Source organism: Schistocerca piceifrons, chromosome X, assembly GCF_021461385.2.
Source record: "Schistocerca piceifrons isolate TAMUIC-IGC-003096 chromosome X, iqSchPice1.1, whole genome shotgun sequence".
Lineage (NCBI taxonomy): Eukaryota > Metazoa > Arthropoda > Insecta > Orthoptera > Acrididae > Schistocerca > Schistocerca piceifrons.
The window spans coordinates 784524836-784545539 of NC_060149.1; the positions used below are offsets into that span (position 1 = coordinate 784524836).

At 42.6% G+C, this 20704-nt stretch overlaps 1 protein-coding gene across 2 annotated transcripts in view; it reads left to right on the forward strand.

Annotated features, from left to right (window-relative positions):
• LOC124721887 (organic cation transporter protein-like) overlaps positions 1-20704 on the forward strand; it is a 483907-nt gene that overhangs the window by 385694 nt on the left and 77509 nt on the right. For both annotated transcript variants that reach the window (XM_047247039.1, XM_047247040.1), the window contains exon 3: positions 19656-19808. In XM_047247039.1, the coding sequence (XP_047102995.1) occupies positions 19656-19808 (153 nt within the window). The remainder of the gene's footprint in view (positions 1-19655; positions 19809-20704) is intronic.

Below are 20704 nucleotides of genomic sequence, written 5' to 3' on the forward strand. Positions count from 1 at the left end.
GTCAAAGGCACTCCCCAGAATAACAGCCGCACTATACTGTGTATAGTGCGGCTGTTTCCAGTGAAATTGTTTTCACGTAATTTGGACTGAAATCTCTTTTTTTTTTAAGACATCGACTTTGGAGGACGCGGGAGCTTATATTGTAGGTTGAAGGGCTGTTACCGCATTAATAGCTAGTACAAAGAAGACGGATTACTGACGGGATGCGTGGAGCAAAAGCTCTTCGGCGGGCAAACATTTTTGCAGTTTTCAAACGTTGCGCGATTACTTTACGCATGTGGAAAGCTGTAACAAGATATCGAGTATTGCTTCTATACAAATTTTCGAATTCGAACAGTTTCCTAGTCGCTATGGATGAATTCATTGTACATTTGTCGTCATCATCACAGGTGGCTCTTATGAAAACCGACAATAGTGAAAAGCATGTTCAGGACAAAAAATAGGGAACACATTTCCTTGAACTTACTGCAACGAAGAATTGGACAAAGTGTTCTGTAGTGAGTGTAAAAACACTTTTGATTCCAGTATAGTGTTCCCTTCGGCAAGGGCTGCTTCTGCAGACAGGGATTCGTGTAATACATTTGTTCGAAATGGATTTTCCCAGTGGCAAAAGGCAACTGAACATTTTAGAGTTCATGAAAAAGGTACACTTCACCGTTCGTCCGTGACTGCTTTGACAACTACGCAACAAAGTAACAATGTGTCATCCCTTATCTCAACACATAAATCGAAGACATGAAAAACGCACGCAAGGCGATTTTAAAGATAATAACGTCCCTCCAGTTTTTAAGTCGGCAAGGAATAACAATTTGTGGTCACACCGATGAACCACCCAACATTCATCAGTTGCTGCTGCTTAGAGCAGAAAATGCTCCTGACTTCAAATCTTGGTTGCAGCGAACTTCATATAAGTGGATTTCTCATGATATATTGAATGAAATTGTCTCGTTACCGACCAGCGATGTACAACAAAACATTGTGAAATCTATTATGGAGGCACTATTTTTTCTCTTATTCTAAACGAGACTTCCGACACATGACTGAAGGAACAACTATCCCTATGTTCCAGATATATCGATAAAAATCTTCAAGTTGAAGAAGTTTTTATGGGCTTCTATGAAGTAGCTTCAACAAGTTCTAGGACATTGTTTTAAATCCTCCAGGATGTCATAAGACGTTTATCCCTCGACATAAAATACTCTCATGCTCAATGTTATGATTGCGCAAGCAATGTCAGTGGACATTTAACAATATTACGAGGGTGAGTCAAACGAAAACCTTAAATTTGTAATAACAAATCGAAATTTCGCGCCGTTATCCTGTAAGTTGGTAAGCGTGCTAGAAGCAGCGTGTAGGTGGCAGCATATTGCAGATACACACATACCGTCGCAGTATCAGTATAAAGATGGCCGCCCCACTTGCGACTTGCACCGGGGAAGAACAGCGTTCTGTTATTCGGTTTTTGCGTAGTGAAGGTGTGAAACCTATTGAAATTCGTCGACGAATGAAGGTTCAGTACGGTGATGCATGTTTGTCCCAGCAGCAAGTCTACGAATGGAGTAGGGAGTTCGCAAATGGTGTGACTTCAGTGGAAGATGCTCCTCGCCCAGGTCAGGCACAACGAGTTGTGATTCCACAGAACATTGCAGCAGTTGAAGCCATAGTGAAGGATAACCGCCGAGTGACACTGAATGACATTGCAGCGTGTTTACAGATTAGTCATGGGTCAGCGCACCACATTGTGCATGATGTGCTCCAGTATCACAAAGTGTCTGCAAGATGGAGTCCACGGCAGCTGACTCCTGAAATGAGAGAACGACGTGTTGATGCTTGTGAAGAACTTCTTCGGCGCTTTGAACGAGAAGGTGATGGCTTCCTTACAAGAATCTTTACTGGGGACAAAACCTGGGTTCACTTCCACCAAGCGGAAACGAAGAGAGCGAGCAACCCAGACCTCGCCCCAAGTGATTTCCATATGTTTGGACCGCTCAAAGACGCAATGGGAGGAAAGAAATTCCGTTCTGATGAAGAGGTACGCCACGCGTTGCATGAGTAGTTGCGCAGATTACCAAAAGAATTTTTTTCTAAAGGAATTTATGCACTTTGTAAGCGCTGGAGGACTTGCATTGAACGTGGGGGAGATTACGTTGAAAAGTGATACGGCTTTGTACCACTTCTGCACAATAAATAATATTTTAAAAATATTTAAGGTTTTCATTGACTCACCCTCGCACAAAATAGGATTACTCAGTTGGAGCCGAGAGCTATATTTGTACATTGATCGGCACATAATTTGAATTTGCTAGTACAAGATGCAATGCAAGGTATCTGTTATGTGCGAGACTTTCCGGTGATCCTTCGTGAATTAAAATCATTCGTAAGACATTCGCCAAAGAGGCTAGCGGTGTTTTAATTGCTACAAGAAGACAACGAAGACGGTGTTGTAAGAAAAGTTCACAGACTGACTTTGTGACCTTTCTGTCCTACGAGTTGGTGTGTCAGGGTACAATCACTAAAATCGTTGGAAAGTAATTATGACGTGCTCTTGAAATTATTGGAAGACCTGTCCGAAGAAAGAAGTGAAGTCAGCAGGAAGGCTAGTGGATATTTTTCAAACCTGTGTCAATTCAGATCTTATTTCCCTGAAAATGTTAATTTCAGTTTTCGGCAGGATTGAGAAACTCCATTTTTCTTTTAAGAAGAAATCATTGTTATGCCAAGAAATCAAAACAGTGATGGAAACTTTGTCTACAAGTTTAGCTTCACAAAGGGATACATTTTTTGAGATTTGAAATGAAACCATTAGGAAAGCGGAGCAACCTATCACTGATAAACCAGTTTTGTCTAGAAAAGGAAGATGCTAAAACCCTACCACGAAGGTAGTGTTCATCATATGTATCAAACGCCGGAGGAAATGTACAGACAAATATTTTTTGAAACTTTTGATGTGGTTGTGGATTCGTTAACTCATGGATCTGACTCAAAGGTTCTGGAATTATTTCACAACTCGAAGCGAATGGGTGTAATATTGAAACAGTATCAAATAATGTAGTTCATGAAATAAGTTCGTGGCTTGCTAAATCACAGTAAGACTCAGTTTTTACAGTTTCTAACTCACAATTTAACAAGAACCGATATTTTGATCAGACAGAATGGGCATATTATAAGCGAGACGGAACAGTTCAAGTTCCTCGGCTTTCGGATAGATAGTAAGCTGTTGTGAAAAGCCCATGTCCAGGATCTTGTTCAGAAACTAAATGCTGCTTTATTTACCATTAGAACAGTATCTGAAATAAGTGACAGTTCAACACGAAAAGTAGTCTACTTCGCATATTTTCATACGCTTATATCGTATGGTATTATTTTTTGGGGTAATTCTTCTGATTCGAAAAGGGTATTTTTGGCTCAAAAACGGGCTGTTCGACCTATATGTGGTGTAAGTTCGAGAACCTCTTGTCGACCCCTATTCAATAGTCTGGGAATTCTGACATTGCCCTCACAGTATATATTTTCTTTAATGTCGTTTGTTGTTAGCAGTATTAGCCTATTCCCAAGAGTTAGCGGCTTTCACTCAGTTAATACTAGGCAGAAATCAAATCTGCATGTGGAATGCACTTCCTTCACTCTTGTGCAGAAAGGAGTGCGGTATTCTGCCGCATCCATTTTCAATAAGCTACCACAAGAACTCAAAAATCTTAGCAGTAGCCCAAACTCTTTTAAGTCAAAACTGAAGAGTTTCCTCATGGCTCACTCCTTCTATTCTGTCGAGGAGCTCCTGGAAGAGCTGAAAAATTAAGCAAATTACAGTGTTACATTGTTGATTTTCTTTATTTAAACTTACGACTTGTCGCCTGAATATGTTTTTTATATTTCATTTTATCTGTTTCTACTATCGTGTTATAATTTCATGTATTGACTCGTTCCATGACCATGGAGACTTCTCCTTAATTTGGTCCCACGGAACAATAAATAAATAAAATAAAATCGGTCGGACTGGTGCTGATCGAATGCTGCAGTTCTCTTGGGTAGTCTTTGATACAGACAAGCTAACATTGCATAGGGAAATGTTTCAAGATGTGTGCAGAACGAAGAAAGAGGAAGTGGCCAGCTTGTCAAACATTGCAAATGCGGTATTTTAAGTAGCGGAAACAGTGATACCAAGCGTGAAATTCTCACAAGGTTTGTGAAGTTTGTTCGGATTATTTTAACGATACCTGTTACTTCTTGTACGTCTCAGCGGTCATTTTCAGCACTTAGACGGTTGAAAACGTGTTTGCAGTCAACAATGACACACAAAAGACTGAATGATTTGGCAATTTTTAATGCTCATAAAGAAATGACTATTGATATTACCAAAATTGCAAACAAATTCATAAGCGAAAATGACCTTAGAAGGAAAGTGTGTTATACTCAAAGTTAATATGTCATGATAATTATTTGATATGTAAAGTTAGGTATTTTGTAGTTCTGTTCACAAATAAATCTTTGCATAGTTTTTTCTCCAATAAATTAAAACTGATTTATGAAGCTTTTTCTCGTTTTAATTTGAATGAATGTGTTATTTTCTTTTAGTAACGTGTTGATAACATCGTTGCCTCTTTCAATCACTGTGCATGTGAGTTGTTTAAAGTATACTATACCTGATACAGAGCGAACTGGCATTTTGTTAGTGAATTAAAAGTTGAAAGAAAAGTCAAATAATTTAATGCAGAAAGACTCGATTAGTGTTACGATTACATATTTTAAGAATATTCGTTACAGTAACTTATCCTTATAATTCAAACCCACTAGCGCAACAACCTTTGCGGGCTGGGGCCTGTCAGATTCAAATGGTTCAAATGGCTCTAAGGGACTTAACAAAAAAAAAAAAAAAATAGTGTGTGAAATCTTATGGGACTTAACTGCTAAGGTCATCAGTCCCTAAGCTTACACACTACTTAACCTAAATTATCCCAAGCACAAACACACACACCCATGCCCGAGGGAGGACTCGAACCTCCGCCGGGACCAGCCGCACAGTCCATGACTGCAGCGCCTGAGACCGCTCGGCTAATTCCGCGCGGCCTAGGACTTAATAGCTGAGGTCATCAGTCCCCTAAACTTAGAACTACTTACACCTAACGACATCCATGCCCGAGGCAGGACTCTAACCTGCGACCGTAGCAACAGCGCGGTTCCGGACTGAAGCGCCTAGAACCGTTCGGCCACCGCGGCCGGATGGGGCCTGTCACAGAGGCCTTTGTGTGGGCGGACACGCTGTCAGTGATTCACTTTGGTCCCAGGGTTGCCCACGGCACTCATTGCAGACTGAGCAGACCTCGAAAACGTACGACCTGTGCAGGTGTGCAGCGTTGTAACGTTAGGGCCCGCAGTACGTGCCGGCCTGGTACTTGCAGTTGCTACTAACTGCCACTTAGCCGAGCACTCTCGAGAGAACCTGAGGGAGCTTCTCCTCACTTTACTGCCCCAAGTCACTAATGAAAATGACAGGGTTTCCAACTGTTGAAATGTCGGTAGTTGTTGAACATTTTCAGTAACTTTCCATGAGGCAAAAAAAAAAAAAAATCCTACTCTACTAATAAAGTTCATTTTAAAAGAAGACTAAACGATTTATTGATGTTTAACTCTTTCTACTCCACTAATGAATTTCTTAGCAGAAATGACTGATGTGTATATCTGACTGATAATGTACCATCTGACATTTGTACAAATTTAATGCAGTAATGACATCATTGTAAATAAGTTCTGCACTGTCGCTTGCTAGAAAAAGTACGCGCTTACGGTCTATCCAGTGACATATGCGGTTGGATAGAAAGTTTTCTAACGGACAGGGAGCAGTATGTCGTCCTGAACGGGGTAATTTCAACAGAAACAAGAGCAACTTCAGGTGTGCCCCAGGGCAGCGTAATAGGTCCAATGCTTTTTACGATTTACATAAACGATCTAGTTGATGGTATTGATAGCGGCCTTAGACTGTTTGCCGATGATACTGTAGTCTACAGGAAAGTAGTATCACACGAAAATTGTGAACAAATCAATCAGGATTTGCAGAAAATAAATGCGTGGTATAATGACTGGCAGTTACCTCTCAATATTAGTAAGTGTAATCTACTGCGTATAACAAGGCGAAAATCCCCATTAATGTATGAGTACAAAATAAATGATCAGTCTTTGGAAGCGGTAACATCAGTCAAGTATCTGGGTGTGACTATTCGAAATGATCTCAAATGGAATGAACAGATTAGACAAGTAACGGGTAAGGCGAACTCTAGATTGCGGTTTATTGGTAGAATCCTGAAGCGATGCAGTCCTTCACTCCGTCTTCAGGCCACGAGTGGCCTACCGGGACCATCCGACAGCCGTGACATCCTCGGTGGAGGATGCGGATAGGAGGGGCGTGGGATCAACACACCACTCTCCCGGTCGTAGGATGGTATTCTTTACCAAAGCCGCAACTATTCGGTCGAGTAGCTCCCCAATTGGCATCGCGAGGCTGAGTGCACCCCGAAAATGGCAACAGCGCATGGCGGCCTGGATGGTCACCCATCCAAATGCCGACCACGCCCGACAGCGCTTAACTTCGGTGACCTCACGGGAAGCGGTGTATCCACTGCGGCAAGGCCGTTGCCGATGCAGTCCTTCAACAAAGGAAATAGCTTACAATACGTTAGTTCGTCCAGTCTTAGAGTACTGTTCGTCAGTATGGGACCCTTACCAATTGGATCTGATTCAAGAGATTGAGAAGGTCCAAAGAAGAGCGGCAAGATTCGTTACTGGTACATTTAGCCATCGCGAGAGCGTTACAAATCTCATAGACAGTTTGAAGTGGGCCACACTTGCAGAGCACACTGGACTCGCATTCGAAAGGACGACGGTTCAATCCCGCGTCCGGCCATCCTGATGTAGGTTTTCCGTGATTTCCCTAAATCGCTCCAGGCAAATGCCGGGATGGTTCCTTTGAAAGGGCACGGCCGACTTCCTTCCCCATCCTTACCTAATACTATGAGACCGATAACCTCGCTGTTTGGTCTCTTCCCCCAACCAACCAACCACACTTGCAGACAGACGACGCGCTAAACAGAAGGAGCTGCTCTCTAAATTCCGAAATCCAATCTTCACCGAGGATGTAGAGCATATATTATTACCACCAACTTTCAAATGTAATGATCATCATTCAAAGATAAGAGAAATGAGAGCTCGTACTGAGGCGAATCGTGCCCTCCGCCACACACCGCTTGGTGGCTATCGGAGTATGTAGGTAGATGTCGATGTAAATGTAGATGTAGATGTAGAAGTGTTGTGAAATAATTTTCCTATTTATGATGCATGGCTACCACAGCCTAAGAATTATCGTATGCACCTCAGCATACTGAACATTTACATGTTTAGTGTCAAGTTTGTCATTACCTTTCAAATTAAAATATTTTAAGAATGTTTTACTTATTGTGCTCCCATGAGGATCATTTCACTTGGGGTCTGTGGAAGGTACATCAGGATATCATATGTGTTTTTCTTCGTAAATAATTATTTTGTATTCTTGTTTTCCGTCATATTCTATGACCTGGAGGGTATCCTTACTGTGGATCTATTGGAACGAAAATAACATCTTGTCTAATCCAATCTAATCTAATCTTGGTACATCATCTACTCTTCCCTGAAAGTGAAAGCCTAAAGGAGTGACCCAGAGTGCGTGGCAACAAGCAATATCTTGGCTAGATCTTGTCCTCTGTCCACCTGTCTTGGGGTCATTGACCCATCCCTGCAATGAAAATGTATTCAGTTAAGAAAATTTAAGTCAGTTCCTGGTTACCTTAGGAAATAGACAAAGTTGCTGTGCAGAAGTTATATATTGCGAAGTTAATGGCTTTTTTTCTACGTTTTGTAACTTTGATTGCCCAGTAGCAGCCTTTCCTCTTATCCTAATAATAAATAGTCCCATACTCAGGATATGAGTGTAGGGGAGCAGATTCAGGAATCCTGCACTGACACTCATGGGTAAGTCACAGTATAGGTGGTTTAACATTGCCTTCTCCCGACGTGTTATGAAGTGTTAAGTGTGGATCTGTGTCGCGTGGATGACTCTGATCACTGTTTGTACAGTGTAGTATTGGATTTTGATGTTATGGATTAAAGGGTGGGTGACACATGGAGGCGGTACATAGCCTACGCGTCACGAATAGCACCGAAGGATCCACCGAGCGTAACGGCCCCAACTGAGGGATGGACCACCGTAAATACACCACTGGCCATTAAATTTGCTACACCACGAAGATGACGTGCTACAGACGCGAAATTTAACCGACAGGAAGAAGATGCTGTGATATGCAAATGATTAGCTTTTTAGTGGATTCACACAATGTTGGCGCGGGTGGCGACCCCTACAACGTGCTGACATGAGGAAAGTTTCCAACTGATTTCTCATACACAAACAGCAGTTGAATGGCGTTTCCTGGTGAAACGTTGTTGTGATGCCTCGTGTAAGGAGGAGAAATGCATACCATCACGTTTCCGACTCTGATAAAGGTCGGATTGTAGCCTATCGCGATTGCGGTTTATCGTATCGCGACATTGCTGCTCGCGTTGGTCGAGATCCAATGACTGTTAGCGGAATATGGAATCGGTGGGTTCAGGAGGGTAATACGGAACACCGTGCTAGATCCCAACGGCATCGTATCACTAGCAGTCGAGATTATAGGCATCTTATCCGCATGGCTGTAACGGATCGTACAGACACGTCTCGATCCCTGAGTCAACAGATGGGGACGGTTGCAGGACAACAACCATCTGCACCAACAGTTCGACGACGTTTCCAGCAGCATGGACTATCAGCTCGGAGACCGTGGCTGCGGTTACCCTTGACGCTGCATCAGAGACAGGAGCACTTGCGATGCTGTACTCAACGACGAAACTGGGTGCACGAATGGCAAAACGTCATTTTTTCGGATGAATCCAGGTTCTGTTTACAGCATCATGATGGTCGCATCCGTGTTTGGCGACATCGCGGTGAACGCACATTGGAAGCGTGTATTCGTCATCGTCATACTGGCGTATCACCCGGCGTGATGGTATTGGGTGCCATCGGTTACATTGACGGCACTTTGAACAGTGGACGTTACATTTCAGATGTGTTACGACCCGTGGCTCTACCCTTCATTCGATCCTTGCGGAACCCTACATCTCAGCACGATAATGCACGACCGCATGTTGCAGGTCCTGTAGAGGCCTTTCTAGATACAGAAAATGTTCGAATGCTGCCCTGGCCAGCACATTCTCCAGATCTCTCACAATTGAAAATGTCTGGTCAATGGTAGCCGAGCAACTGTCTCGTCACAATACGCCAGTCACTACTCTTGATGAACTGTGGTATCGTGTTGAAGGTGCATGGGCAGCTGTACCTGTACACGCCATCCAAGCTCTGTTTGACTCAATGCCCAGGCGTATCAAGGCCTTTATTACGGCCAGACTTGATTGTTCTGGGTTCTGATTTCTCAGGATCTATGCACCCAAATAGCGTGAAAATGTAATCATATGTCAGTTCTAGTATAATATCTTTGTCCAGTTAATATCCGTTTATCATCTGCATTTCTTCTTGGTGTAGCATTTTTAATGGCCAGTAGTGTAGTGTCACATTCCCTCACTTCATGAGACCCTGCGGAGAGGTTTGGAGTTTAATCCAGGATATTGGCACGAAGACTGGTGATCTTGAACTTTACGCCACCACCTTTCCTTCCATTGCCGGCCAGATACTGGCAGTGAAAATTTCGTCCACCACCAGGATTGGAACTGGCTTACCTCTAAGTTGAGTACCACCAGACAAGCGTGCAGTACTGATCTCAGTTATGGAGGCAGGTAGCCCCTTATCCTACTGAGTCCAAATTTCACTCAGCTAACTTAGACATGCAACGAAACAAAAGTGAGGCGTAATCCAATAAAAATTGCCCGTAGCATCCGTCTTGGGATATGCACAGAAAGTATAGCACCGAGTATGGTGCTAGTGCACCTACAATCAGGCTATTTGCACTATGCAGTGTTCCACACTGGTGACAGAAACCAGATACATAGTCTATTCTAGTAACAACCAACAGTGATGGTTTTCTGGTTACCGTGTGTCAGTTTTTCGAGAAAGAGAAAGAGTAGTAGCAGTTTTATTGAAACATGGATCAATCTTACAAGGGTATAGAACATTTCATGGTATTGCAATTTAAGAACAAAAGAAAAACATAATTCATGTACACAGGCCTTTACATACCTACAGGTCTAGTTTGACAATGATGGAACAGGTAGTCAGCCATGGCCTTCAAACAAGAACTATTCCATCATTTGCTTGAAGAAATTTAGAGAAAGCAGAGAAACCTATATGAAATGGCTGAATGGAGATTGGAGCCCTCATACTTACAAGTGGAGAGCTAACCTGTTTGAAAGAACGCAGCCTCGTTCAGTTTATCCCTGGTGTTCAGTACCGTTTTTCAAATAATATACAGGGTGTACATAAACTCTGGGAACACATTCAGTTATTTATTGCCCAAGAACCAAACATTGTACAGATATCATACATATGTCATTTTTAAGATAAAACCCTGAAAGTCTTTTTTCATGTATAACGCCACAGCGTAGTTTGGTAATTTGCCGATAGTCAGCGCTAGTCGCAAACATGGCGAGTTCAGGTGCGGAGCGAGCTTTCTGTGTATTGCAGTTCAACAAAAACACTAAATCTCATTCCGTGTGATTTTTTTCTGTCGGAAAACATTACAGATCTGGTGTATGTACCGTTTCTACCACGTGATGTACGAGTAGCAGAGCTCCGGGAGAGAATTCGGGAACCGGCTGCCACAGTCGACGACGGGTATGGCAAGAATTCGATTACCGTATTGACGTCTGCCGGGTCACACATGGTTCACATATCGAGTGTTTGTAAAAAAGCTTTCAGATTTTCTCTTCGAAATGCAATATGTATGACAGCTATACAATGTTTAGTTCTTGTGCAATACATAATTGAAAGTTTTCCCACACTTTATGTACAGTACACATTGTATTTAATAACATAAAAGGATAGCGCTAGACTTTTCATTCACTTCTTACTTCCAATCACTGCACACCCTATGCACAGAGTATTTCGTAATGACTCACTACACCCACTATCGGCTGACATCAGGACCATGACTGCTGTGCTTGGAATCCATTTCGTGTGCAGGAACTTTCCATTTGTTAATGGAATAATTGAATCAGCAGCCCTGTATAATGAGTGAATTGTTGCGTTCAGAAAGAGGATAATGTGTTAGTATTACATGTCGAAGAGCTGTTGGGTAAGGTTTTCCTGAAAAGAAAAAAAAGAAAACATGATAAAGTGGAGGTGTTATTTGAAACGAAATAGATGTTTATTATTATTGTTATTATTTATGGTGCTTTGATGTCGGGTATAACATGGTAGACAATAGCAGGATAGAGACAGAGAGCAAAGTAATCTCCCTGTGTGTGCAGAACTACCTTTCACTGGCACATCACTCTAGTTAGGCAAATGTTGCAACAATGCATTTTGCGTATTCAGACTGTCATGGCAATCTTTCCAAAAGGGAATAAATGCGTTTAACAGAAACGAGATAGATGTACACAATGACTTAGTATCACAAAAATGGTTCAAATGGTTCTGAGCACTATAGGACTTAACTTCTGAGATCATCAGTCCCCTAGAACTTAGAACTACTTAAACCTAACTAACCTAAGGACATCACACACATCCATGCCCGAGGCAGGATTCGAACCTGCGACCGAAGCGGTCGCGCGGTTCCAAACTGTAGCGCCTAGAACCGCTCGGCCACCCCGGCCGGCTTAGTATCACACATATGGAACACATTTGAATCACAATCTGAAGTTTATTGTCTTGCAACATACAAGTTACATGAGTGATTTACTGTAAAGGAGACTTATCAACATTATACTATACTGAATTGAGGTTTTAGGGTATTCTATTGATGTATCACCTAACTATACTACGTCATTCACTGTTAGATGCTACCGGTACTTGAAAACTGAATCACTGTTAAAATATCTTTGTAGTCATAAACTCTCTTATATGTGTTGAACTGTACATTAGATGTAGTGTTACTTGGGAACATTCCAAAGTACACGCAGTTGGTAGCTCGGACCATAAATTTCCCATGATCTGTATTTTCACCTACCAGAGCATCAATATTTTACATACCTCATCTGCTTTTCTAACGGCTTAAAGACATGGTTCTCGATGTTTCATAGGAATGGCCTAGACCATTGGTTTTCAAAACTTAAAAAAGTTATCCGCCTGTTTAGCTGAGCGGCAATGTGTTTGCGTGCCATGCAGGGGGCCTGGGTTCGATTCCCGGCCGGCATGGGGTTTTGTTCGCTCGTGGGCTGGTTGTTGTGTTGTCCTCATCATCCTTTCACGTCAACACTGAAGCGCAAAGTCGCCCAATGTGGCGTCGACTGTAGTAAGATTTGCACCTGGCGGCCGAACTTTCCCGTTTGGGGAGTCCACGCCAACAATGCCACACGATCATTTCATTTTTCATCAAAAAAGTAGCTATTTAATCAACTCAAAGGTGTTAGTACCTGCGACGAACTGTCTTCTGCGAACACACTACCTCCTGTGTTCTCTGAGATTCATTTTCGTCGTAGATCATCAGCCTGAATGTAATCGCAGTAACTGACCGTAGCCAGTCCAACTGCTGGAATTCGTAGCGTACAACAGACGTGCGAAAACTTGGCTGATCGTCGCACGTCGGCCCGATGCGGAATACTCCGTGCCAACTGTTCTGTGTATAGGATTTCTCACAGCTTCATCGATATAATAATTGTCGCCAGTAGTGGCTTTGTTTCTAAGCAGCGTTAGCGCTCGAGTCTTAGTTGGACTGCTCAGTTAGTATCGATCAAACAAGTAGTTTAGTCGTGTGTTCTTCTGATATAAAACTGAACTGTCGACTTGTAAAGCATTTTTTTTTTTTTACTTTGTCAAGAGTTTGTACACGAAACGCAAATACAGTGATACGGTTTTGTTGCTGTACAAAACAATGGTGTAGACTAGCCACAATGCGTTTTTTTGTCATGGAGTACTGACCAATGACCTTGTTGTCTCGAACAGCATTGGTGGACTAAAAATAGCGCTTTAAGAGGTAAGCCGATGGAGCTTTTTGCTGCAAAATGTGCGAGTTTGAAACTATGTCGTTTAACAGTACTGGGTCCTGCTCAGTCTTCTGAAAAATCGATCCTAGTTTCCTATCAGTTATCGCTACTCATCGCAAAGGCTAATAAAAGTCATAGTGTCGGAGAAACACTTGTCAGACCCTGTTTGTTGAAAGCAGCTAATACTGTCCTTGCAACAGAAAGCAAATAAAATCTATGACAAATACCGCTTTCTGACTGTGAAACGTCGGACCGATAATATGGCCGAAGAAATAACAAATCAGGTAGTGCAGATCACGAAAGAATCGGAATTTTTCGCAATACTGTTAGACGAGAGTACAGATGTTGCAAATTGTTGCCAACTATTAGTTTTAGTTCGATACATGCAAAACGAAACAACTAAAAACGAGATGCTGTTTTCTACAGACCTAAAGACTACTTCAAAAGCGACCCATATTATGACAGCGATATATGAATTCTTTTGCAAATACGAACTGTCGTGACAAAAGCTGATCGGCGAATGCACAGACGGCGCTCTGTCAATGCTTGGATCTCGCTCAGGATTCGTGTAGATGGTCAGAGAAGAGAATCCCAATGTTATTTCAATTCACTGTGTTATACGCCGTCAAGTCTTGGCACCTAAGACACTTCCAAACGAACTCAACAATGTCTAAAAACTATGTACCAAATTATGAATCACGTTAAAAAGAGTGCGTCAAACACCCGTCTTTTCACGGCCATTTGTGAACATTTGGGAACAGAACATTAAAAAACTGTTATTTCATGTGGAAGTACGCTGGCTCTCAAAAGGAAACACGTTAGCTAGATTATTGGAACTTAGCGATGAAGTGATCCGGTTTTTGGAAATTCAAAACAAAACTGAATTGAATATGGGAACTCCAAAAGCCAAGTATTCAAACTTTGTTGGTTTATCTGTGAGATATTTTCGATTAATTGAACTCACTGAATCTAAAATCGCAAGGTGGAGATTCGAACATAATTTATCATCCGGATGCCATTACAGCGTATATTGCTAAGTTGCAACTTTGGAGACATAAAATCGTAGCCTGGAATTATGTCTGTTTCCCAAAAATTATTTGGAATTCTGCAAGAAACACTCTTTATGGAAATCTTTAAGCAAACTCGTACGACGAATAAAATATTGGAGCGTCTACCCGACGAATTCAAACGCTACTTCGCTAGCTCGTGTGAGAATAATATTTACAGATTGGCCACAGATCCTTTTCATCTTGACATAGATGTGCTGTCGGGAACACTGCAAGAACAAGCTTTGGAAATTAAAAACGATTCCGCAGCCAAATATGACTTTGAGAAGATGGATAAGTCATTACTTGGGTAAAATATCTGAAAGTTTATCCAGCATAGCACAGCAAGCGCTGCAACTGTACTTACAATTTTCAAGTACTTATTTGTGCGAAAGGGCGTTTTCAGCAACTGTAGCAATGAAAACGAAATCCAGAAGCAAACTGAGTATTGCTAGTGATTTACGCCGTGCAGTTTCTTCCATTCAGCCAAGAACTGAAAATCTTTGCAAAAATATGCTATCGTATTGACTTATTTGCTTTTATAACCAAATGTGTCTGCAGATCATATATGTCTACAACAAAACATTTATATTATAAATTTTATGAACTTTTTTCTTTTTTTGCTCTCATTATCCGTAGCCGTGCGAACAGTAGCGACTGGACATAATTCTGTCGTCCAATATCGCCCCCATTCATTTTATCCCCATCGATGTGCAAGTCGCCGAAGTGGCGTCAAATCGAAAGACTTGCACACGGCGAACTGTCTACCTGACGGTAGGCCCTAGTCACACGACATTTTAACAACCACAACAACAATGTCTGCTCATAAAAATTGTTTCCTCACTTCTTTTAGTGACAAGGTCTCATCTTGTAATACTGGTAAGTGTGATGAGTATACTTCACACTTCTACAGAAATTTGTACTGATGTTCATGCGTTCATTGGATTATGAGCGGTAGAGTATTTGTTACAGTATGAACATCTGAAGTTAGTAGAATGAGATTTTCACTCTGGAGCGGAGTGTGCGCTGATATGAAACTTCCTGGCACATTAAAACTGTGTGCCAGGCCGAGACTCGAACTCTGGACCTTTGCCTGTCGCGGGCAAGTGCTCTACCATCTGAGCTATCCAAGCACGACTCACAACCTGTTGTGTACATAGTTCCGCGTAGTCAGCGCGTACACAACTTTCCCAATAGAGCGCGCCCCGCTAAGCACAACAGCGCAGGCGCAGCGCTCGTCCGTCTCCGCTCTTTGAGATGGCGCTGCCATAAAGACGGACCAAATTCTGCTTCCGCCGATCCGCATATTAATATGTAACGCAGCCAATGAGATTGCTGCTAACGTAGAACCTTTTCTCCTCGCGGATCACACTCGCGCAGTGATACCTGAACGCTCGAGGTAATATAACGAGTGTACAGACCTCCGATGAGTATCCCTCCAAAACCCAGGCGATCATTGTAGGCAAAACCACCCCTTCCTTTCGCCTCCTTGATTTCTCTCTCACCATCTATGGCCGTCCTATCACCCTCACTCTCACCCTTAAGTACCTTGGCGTCACCCTCGACCGTCGCCTCACCTGGACTCCCCACCTCCGGACAATCCAAGCCGAGGCACGCTCCCGACTCAGTCTCCTCAAGCTCCTCTCCGGCCGTACCTGGGGTCTGGACCACTCCACCATCCTCCACACCTATAAGTCCCTCATCCGCCATATCCTTTGTTATGCCCATCCGGCTTGGATCTCCGCCCCCCCCCCCTACCTTTTATAAATCCCTCCAAATCCTTGAACGTCATGCTCTCCGCCTCGCCTATCGCATCCGTCTCCCCTCCCCCACACGGATCCTGTACAATCTCATCCCCTTCCCCCATCTCCTCCTTTTCCTTGAAAGGATATGGATCCTGTACACCTCCCGCAAATTCGATCCTCCTCACCCGCTCGTCTCCCCGATCCTCTCCCACCCCCGCCCACTGCCGCGCCTGTATTCCCACGTCCCACCCGATCTCCATCTCTCCACCCTCCTTACCCTCTCCCAAGGTGGCTTCCGCCAGCTCCCCCTCCCTGATGATGCCCTCCTCCCCTCCATCTACCCCTCCTACCAACTTTGATCCTCCCGCCCTCCTCCTGTGCTTGCTCCTCTGGGCACCCTCCCACCCTTCTCTCCCTTTTCCCTCCCTCCTCCTTTTCTCCCTCCTCCTCCCCTGGGCCTCCCCTCCCCTGTCCCTCTCCTCCTGCCCCTGTCTCCTCAGCCATTGGCATCCTTTTTCTCCCCTCTCCCTCACCTCACCCCTGTTCCCCTCTTGGCAGGTCCCCGGACTCGCACACGCTACGTGGACATTCGCACGCCGGAGATCACCGCCATGAGTGTTTCGTGTGTGCCGTCGTGTTTAGTGTTCAGTGTTCCCGTCACACTCCCTCGTTCACCAGTGCCCTCATCATCTTCAGTGTTCGTGCGTCGTCTCATCAGTTAGCAGTGTGGATTATCGACGAGTGTGAACGGCTCCATGTTTGTCTCTATGTGTCTCCTGTTTTATTGCCCACCGTTCTGTAACTTGTGTCTTCTCACTGTTTTTGCTGCTTATGTCTTCAATGGCTGAAGAGCAGCGTAGTGTGCCGCTGACAGCCTACCTGTTGTACAGGCTTTAAAATAACAATAAAGTAAAAAAAAAAAAAACTATGATGAGTCAGTCTGCATTAGCTGTAGTCAAGTTTCAGTCTGCGCCTAATAAGATTATCATATTCCTGTACATAGCCATGAAGAGAAATGTATACACACTATGTCAAGTATCAGAGATATGTGAGAATAAGATTAACGTACCAAGACCAAAGGAACTTCAGATTGTCAATTGTAAATAGCATCCAGAACCAAGTTATTTTTAGGCTTGTTATTATTTTAATAAATGTGTGTGAAAATTAATCAAGTTCTGTTTAAAGTTGGTCACCGTCAGTCTGCCACTTTAAGTGTGCAAGTGGCATTTCTATCGTCTGACCTAACGGCAGAAGATAAACACGTCACGGTAAGACCACGAGACATATTGCTGACACTCGCCTACTTCGTTAGGGCGACAAGTCAAATAATCTGATGGTGTGTATACCGAAGGTCTTACAGTATGCACACCACACAACCCATCCTCACAGCTTCAGTTCTGCCAGTACCTCTTCTCCTACGTTCCAAAATTCACAGAAGCTCTTCTGCGAACCTTGCAGAACTAGCACTCCTGGAAGAAAGAATATTGCGGAGACATGACTTAGCTACAGCCTGGGGGATGTTTCCAGAATGAGATTTTCGCTCTGCAGCGGTCCGGCACACAGTTTTAATCTGCCAGGAAGTTTGATATCAGCGCACACTCCACTGCAGAGTGAAAATCTCATTCTGGAAACATCCCCCAGGCTGTGGCTAAGCCATGTCTCCGCAATATCCTTTCTTCCAGGAGTGCTAGTTCTGCAAGGTTCACAGAAGAGCTTCTGTGAAGTTTGGAAGGTAGGAGACGAGGTACTGGTAGAACGGAAGCTGTGAGGTGGTGGTTGGTGGTGGTTAGCGTTTAACGTCCCGTCGACAACGAGGTCATTAGAGACGGAGCGCAAGCTCGGGTTAGGGAAGGATTGGGAAGGAAATCGGCCGTGCCCTTTCAAAGGAACCATCCCGGCGTTTGCCTGAAACGATTTAGGGAAGTCACGGAAAACCTAAATCAGGATGGCTGGAGACGGGATTGAACCGTCGTCCTCCCGAATGCGAGTCTAGTGTGCTAACCACTGCGCTACCTCGCTCGGTGAAGCTGTGAGGACAGGTCGTGAGTCGTGCTTGGATAGCTCAGATGGTAACTCAGCGTGTTAGATCAGGGGGTTCGCTGCCCTCTGTAATAAAAGAACTCAGTTAACGGATCAACGACGAACTGGAACGGGTGTCTTGCGACGTCCATCCCGAGCAGATACAACGAACGAAAACGTACAAAATGAGATTTAATAAAATAAAAAAAAGATGATAGAGTACTTGCCCGCGAAAGGCAAAGGTCCCGAGTTCGGGTCTCGGTCCGGCACACAGTTTTAATCTGCCAGGAAGTTTCATCTGAAGTTAGTGTTTTATCTCAAGGACGTGCATGTGGTCGAGAGCGAGAGAGTACCAGTGTCGCTGGGCTGGGGGATGACGTGTGAGGGGGGGGGGGGGGGGGGGGGGGAATGTTTATCTGTCTCGGGTTCGGGGTTGGCAACTGACGAGTTAACGCACGGCGTACTAAAAAGCTACAATGTTACAAATTTGATACGGAAGAAACATAGATTCGAGATTTCGCATTATACAGATAGACGTTCATCTTCAAATGCGTTGCTCACATAAATCAAGGAAAATGAAACTGTTTTAAAGGTGTCGTAGCACTAATCAATTAATACAGAAAAACAATATTTCAAAAACCTATTGAGCATTTCAGATCGTGTCTGAGAATTTTATATAACATCAATTATTACCACTAGTAATTAATCGCTGATTGCTTTATTGTTTTAATTGTCAACGTCAGACAATACACTATGACACTATGAGACAGCTCCACTTTCGTCGAGTCTTTTAGTGCCACAACAGAAAGATTTTGACGATGGCGCCAATGGGAAAAAGAGGCTTATCGATACAAAAAGGTCTGACATGTCACTGGAAGACTAACTAAAAATGTGCGTATTGTACTTCCCTCGGTCACTTTACTTTGTGGGTGACTAGGAAACACTTTTGCTTTGTCGACTAACATCTTAACACAGACATGGGAAGAAATTGGTTTAGACGTATTGTGTTGTATTTTACACACGATTCTATGAAACAAAGCACTCCAAAAATTCCCAAGATTTTACAGATCTAGAATAATAATTAGTTCAACGAAATTAGCAAAAATTTTACATCATCATCAATTTGGTCACAATTCATATGAGGCGAGATAGTACCTGTTATGGCTATGCAAGTAATTGCAACATCTCCAGCGAAGCCAGGAAAATTATCTGTACCCCATATAAATTTCTAAATACAAGATTATCAAATAAAAAATCCTTCGACATATGCATTTATTCCCTAAAATGGTTAATACACGAATTTGTATGGAAATTCGGGCTCTGCTCATTACTGAGATGGCCAGTTTCAAACACGGTGCTGATTTGTAGCAAATGCTGTGAAAATAATTAAGTCTGTTGGAATACATCGCCATGAATAGAAGAAAAATGGCGACTGCTGATAGATTGGTGTGGCTCCGAGCAGTCTGAAACAGAAGACAGTTGCTGAGCACAGCCTCACAAACAAACATAAAATACTATTTGACAAAATGAAAATTTTGCCCCGAGGCTTTTACATAGATCTAGATTTGATACTTTTGAGTTATATGTCTATAGCCAATCTGGGCATGTACAGGGCTCTCATGAACTGTTAGTTGCAAGTACTGTAACCTTAATTATTAAGACTTTACACAATGTCTTTGCACTTGTGTTTCAGGGAACATTTGACTCATGCCACATATGGGATGTGAACTACAATCTTTCAGCACAGGAGATCCTTGATGAGCTAAGGCGACCAGGTCTCACAACGAGGCCATGCACAGAATGGAATTTTGATACATCAGAATTTGGAGAGACTGTTATTAGCCAGGTAAGTTTGTATACCAGCACTTATATGGCAGAAGTAGGTAGTTCTGACCCCAACAAATACAAAATGTACTGTTCTTGTCATTTGCTGTCTCTTGTGTGCGTATTGAACTTTTCTCTTGTTGCATACTACTGGTTCAGTAAATCTGATTTTGTGCTGTATGCAATGTTCAATGGATGTGCAGCATGTAATATGAAGGTTATTAAGCTAAAGAGAAGTACAATGTTTTACTTTAGTTATATTTTTGCTCAATTCCTTGAAGGTTGATTGTAGTTTCCATTCTGATCCCAAGTTGCTCATAATTTCTGCATCCTCTAAGGGAAACTGATGACTTTTGGATTTATTTTAAATTAATTACTTCAATTTTTGTCTTGTACAGTGATATATTTGCATTGATATATTCGCTGTTGGTTACAGAATGTTAATTTTGGCCTCAGAAATAAATTCCACAACTGACTCAGACAAATCTTGTCCCAAGGCTTTTACACAGGTCTAGATTTGATTCTTTTGAGTTATATGTCTATAGCCAATCTGGGCATGTACAGGGCTCTTTATCCCTCTGACTACCTTACACTACATCTCTTCATCAAAGATGTCATCCTAATCAGTGATACTACAATTATTCAAATGTTAACATCAAGTGACAGGAAGTCTTTTTAAATAAAAAAATACAATTTAAATTTTTTGTATATTAACAATACATGTTTAGATGTTTATAAATAAAATTGAAATAATCTTTTGAGACATTATAGTTGCATATTCTAATCGGAAGAATAAAAAATTATTTAATGTTTATTACAGCCATAATTTAATCTTGCGCTCCAGTTTGTTTCCTGCTACATTTGTATGCTCTCCTCCCTTTATCAGTAATTTTGAACGTATGTATCTACACTGTTTGC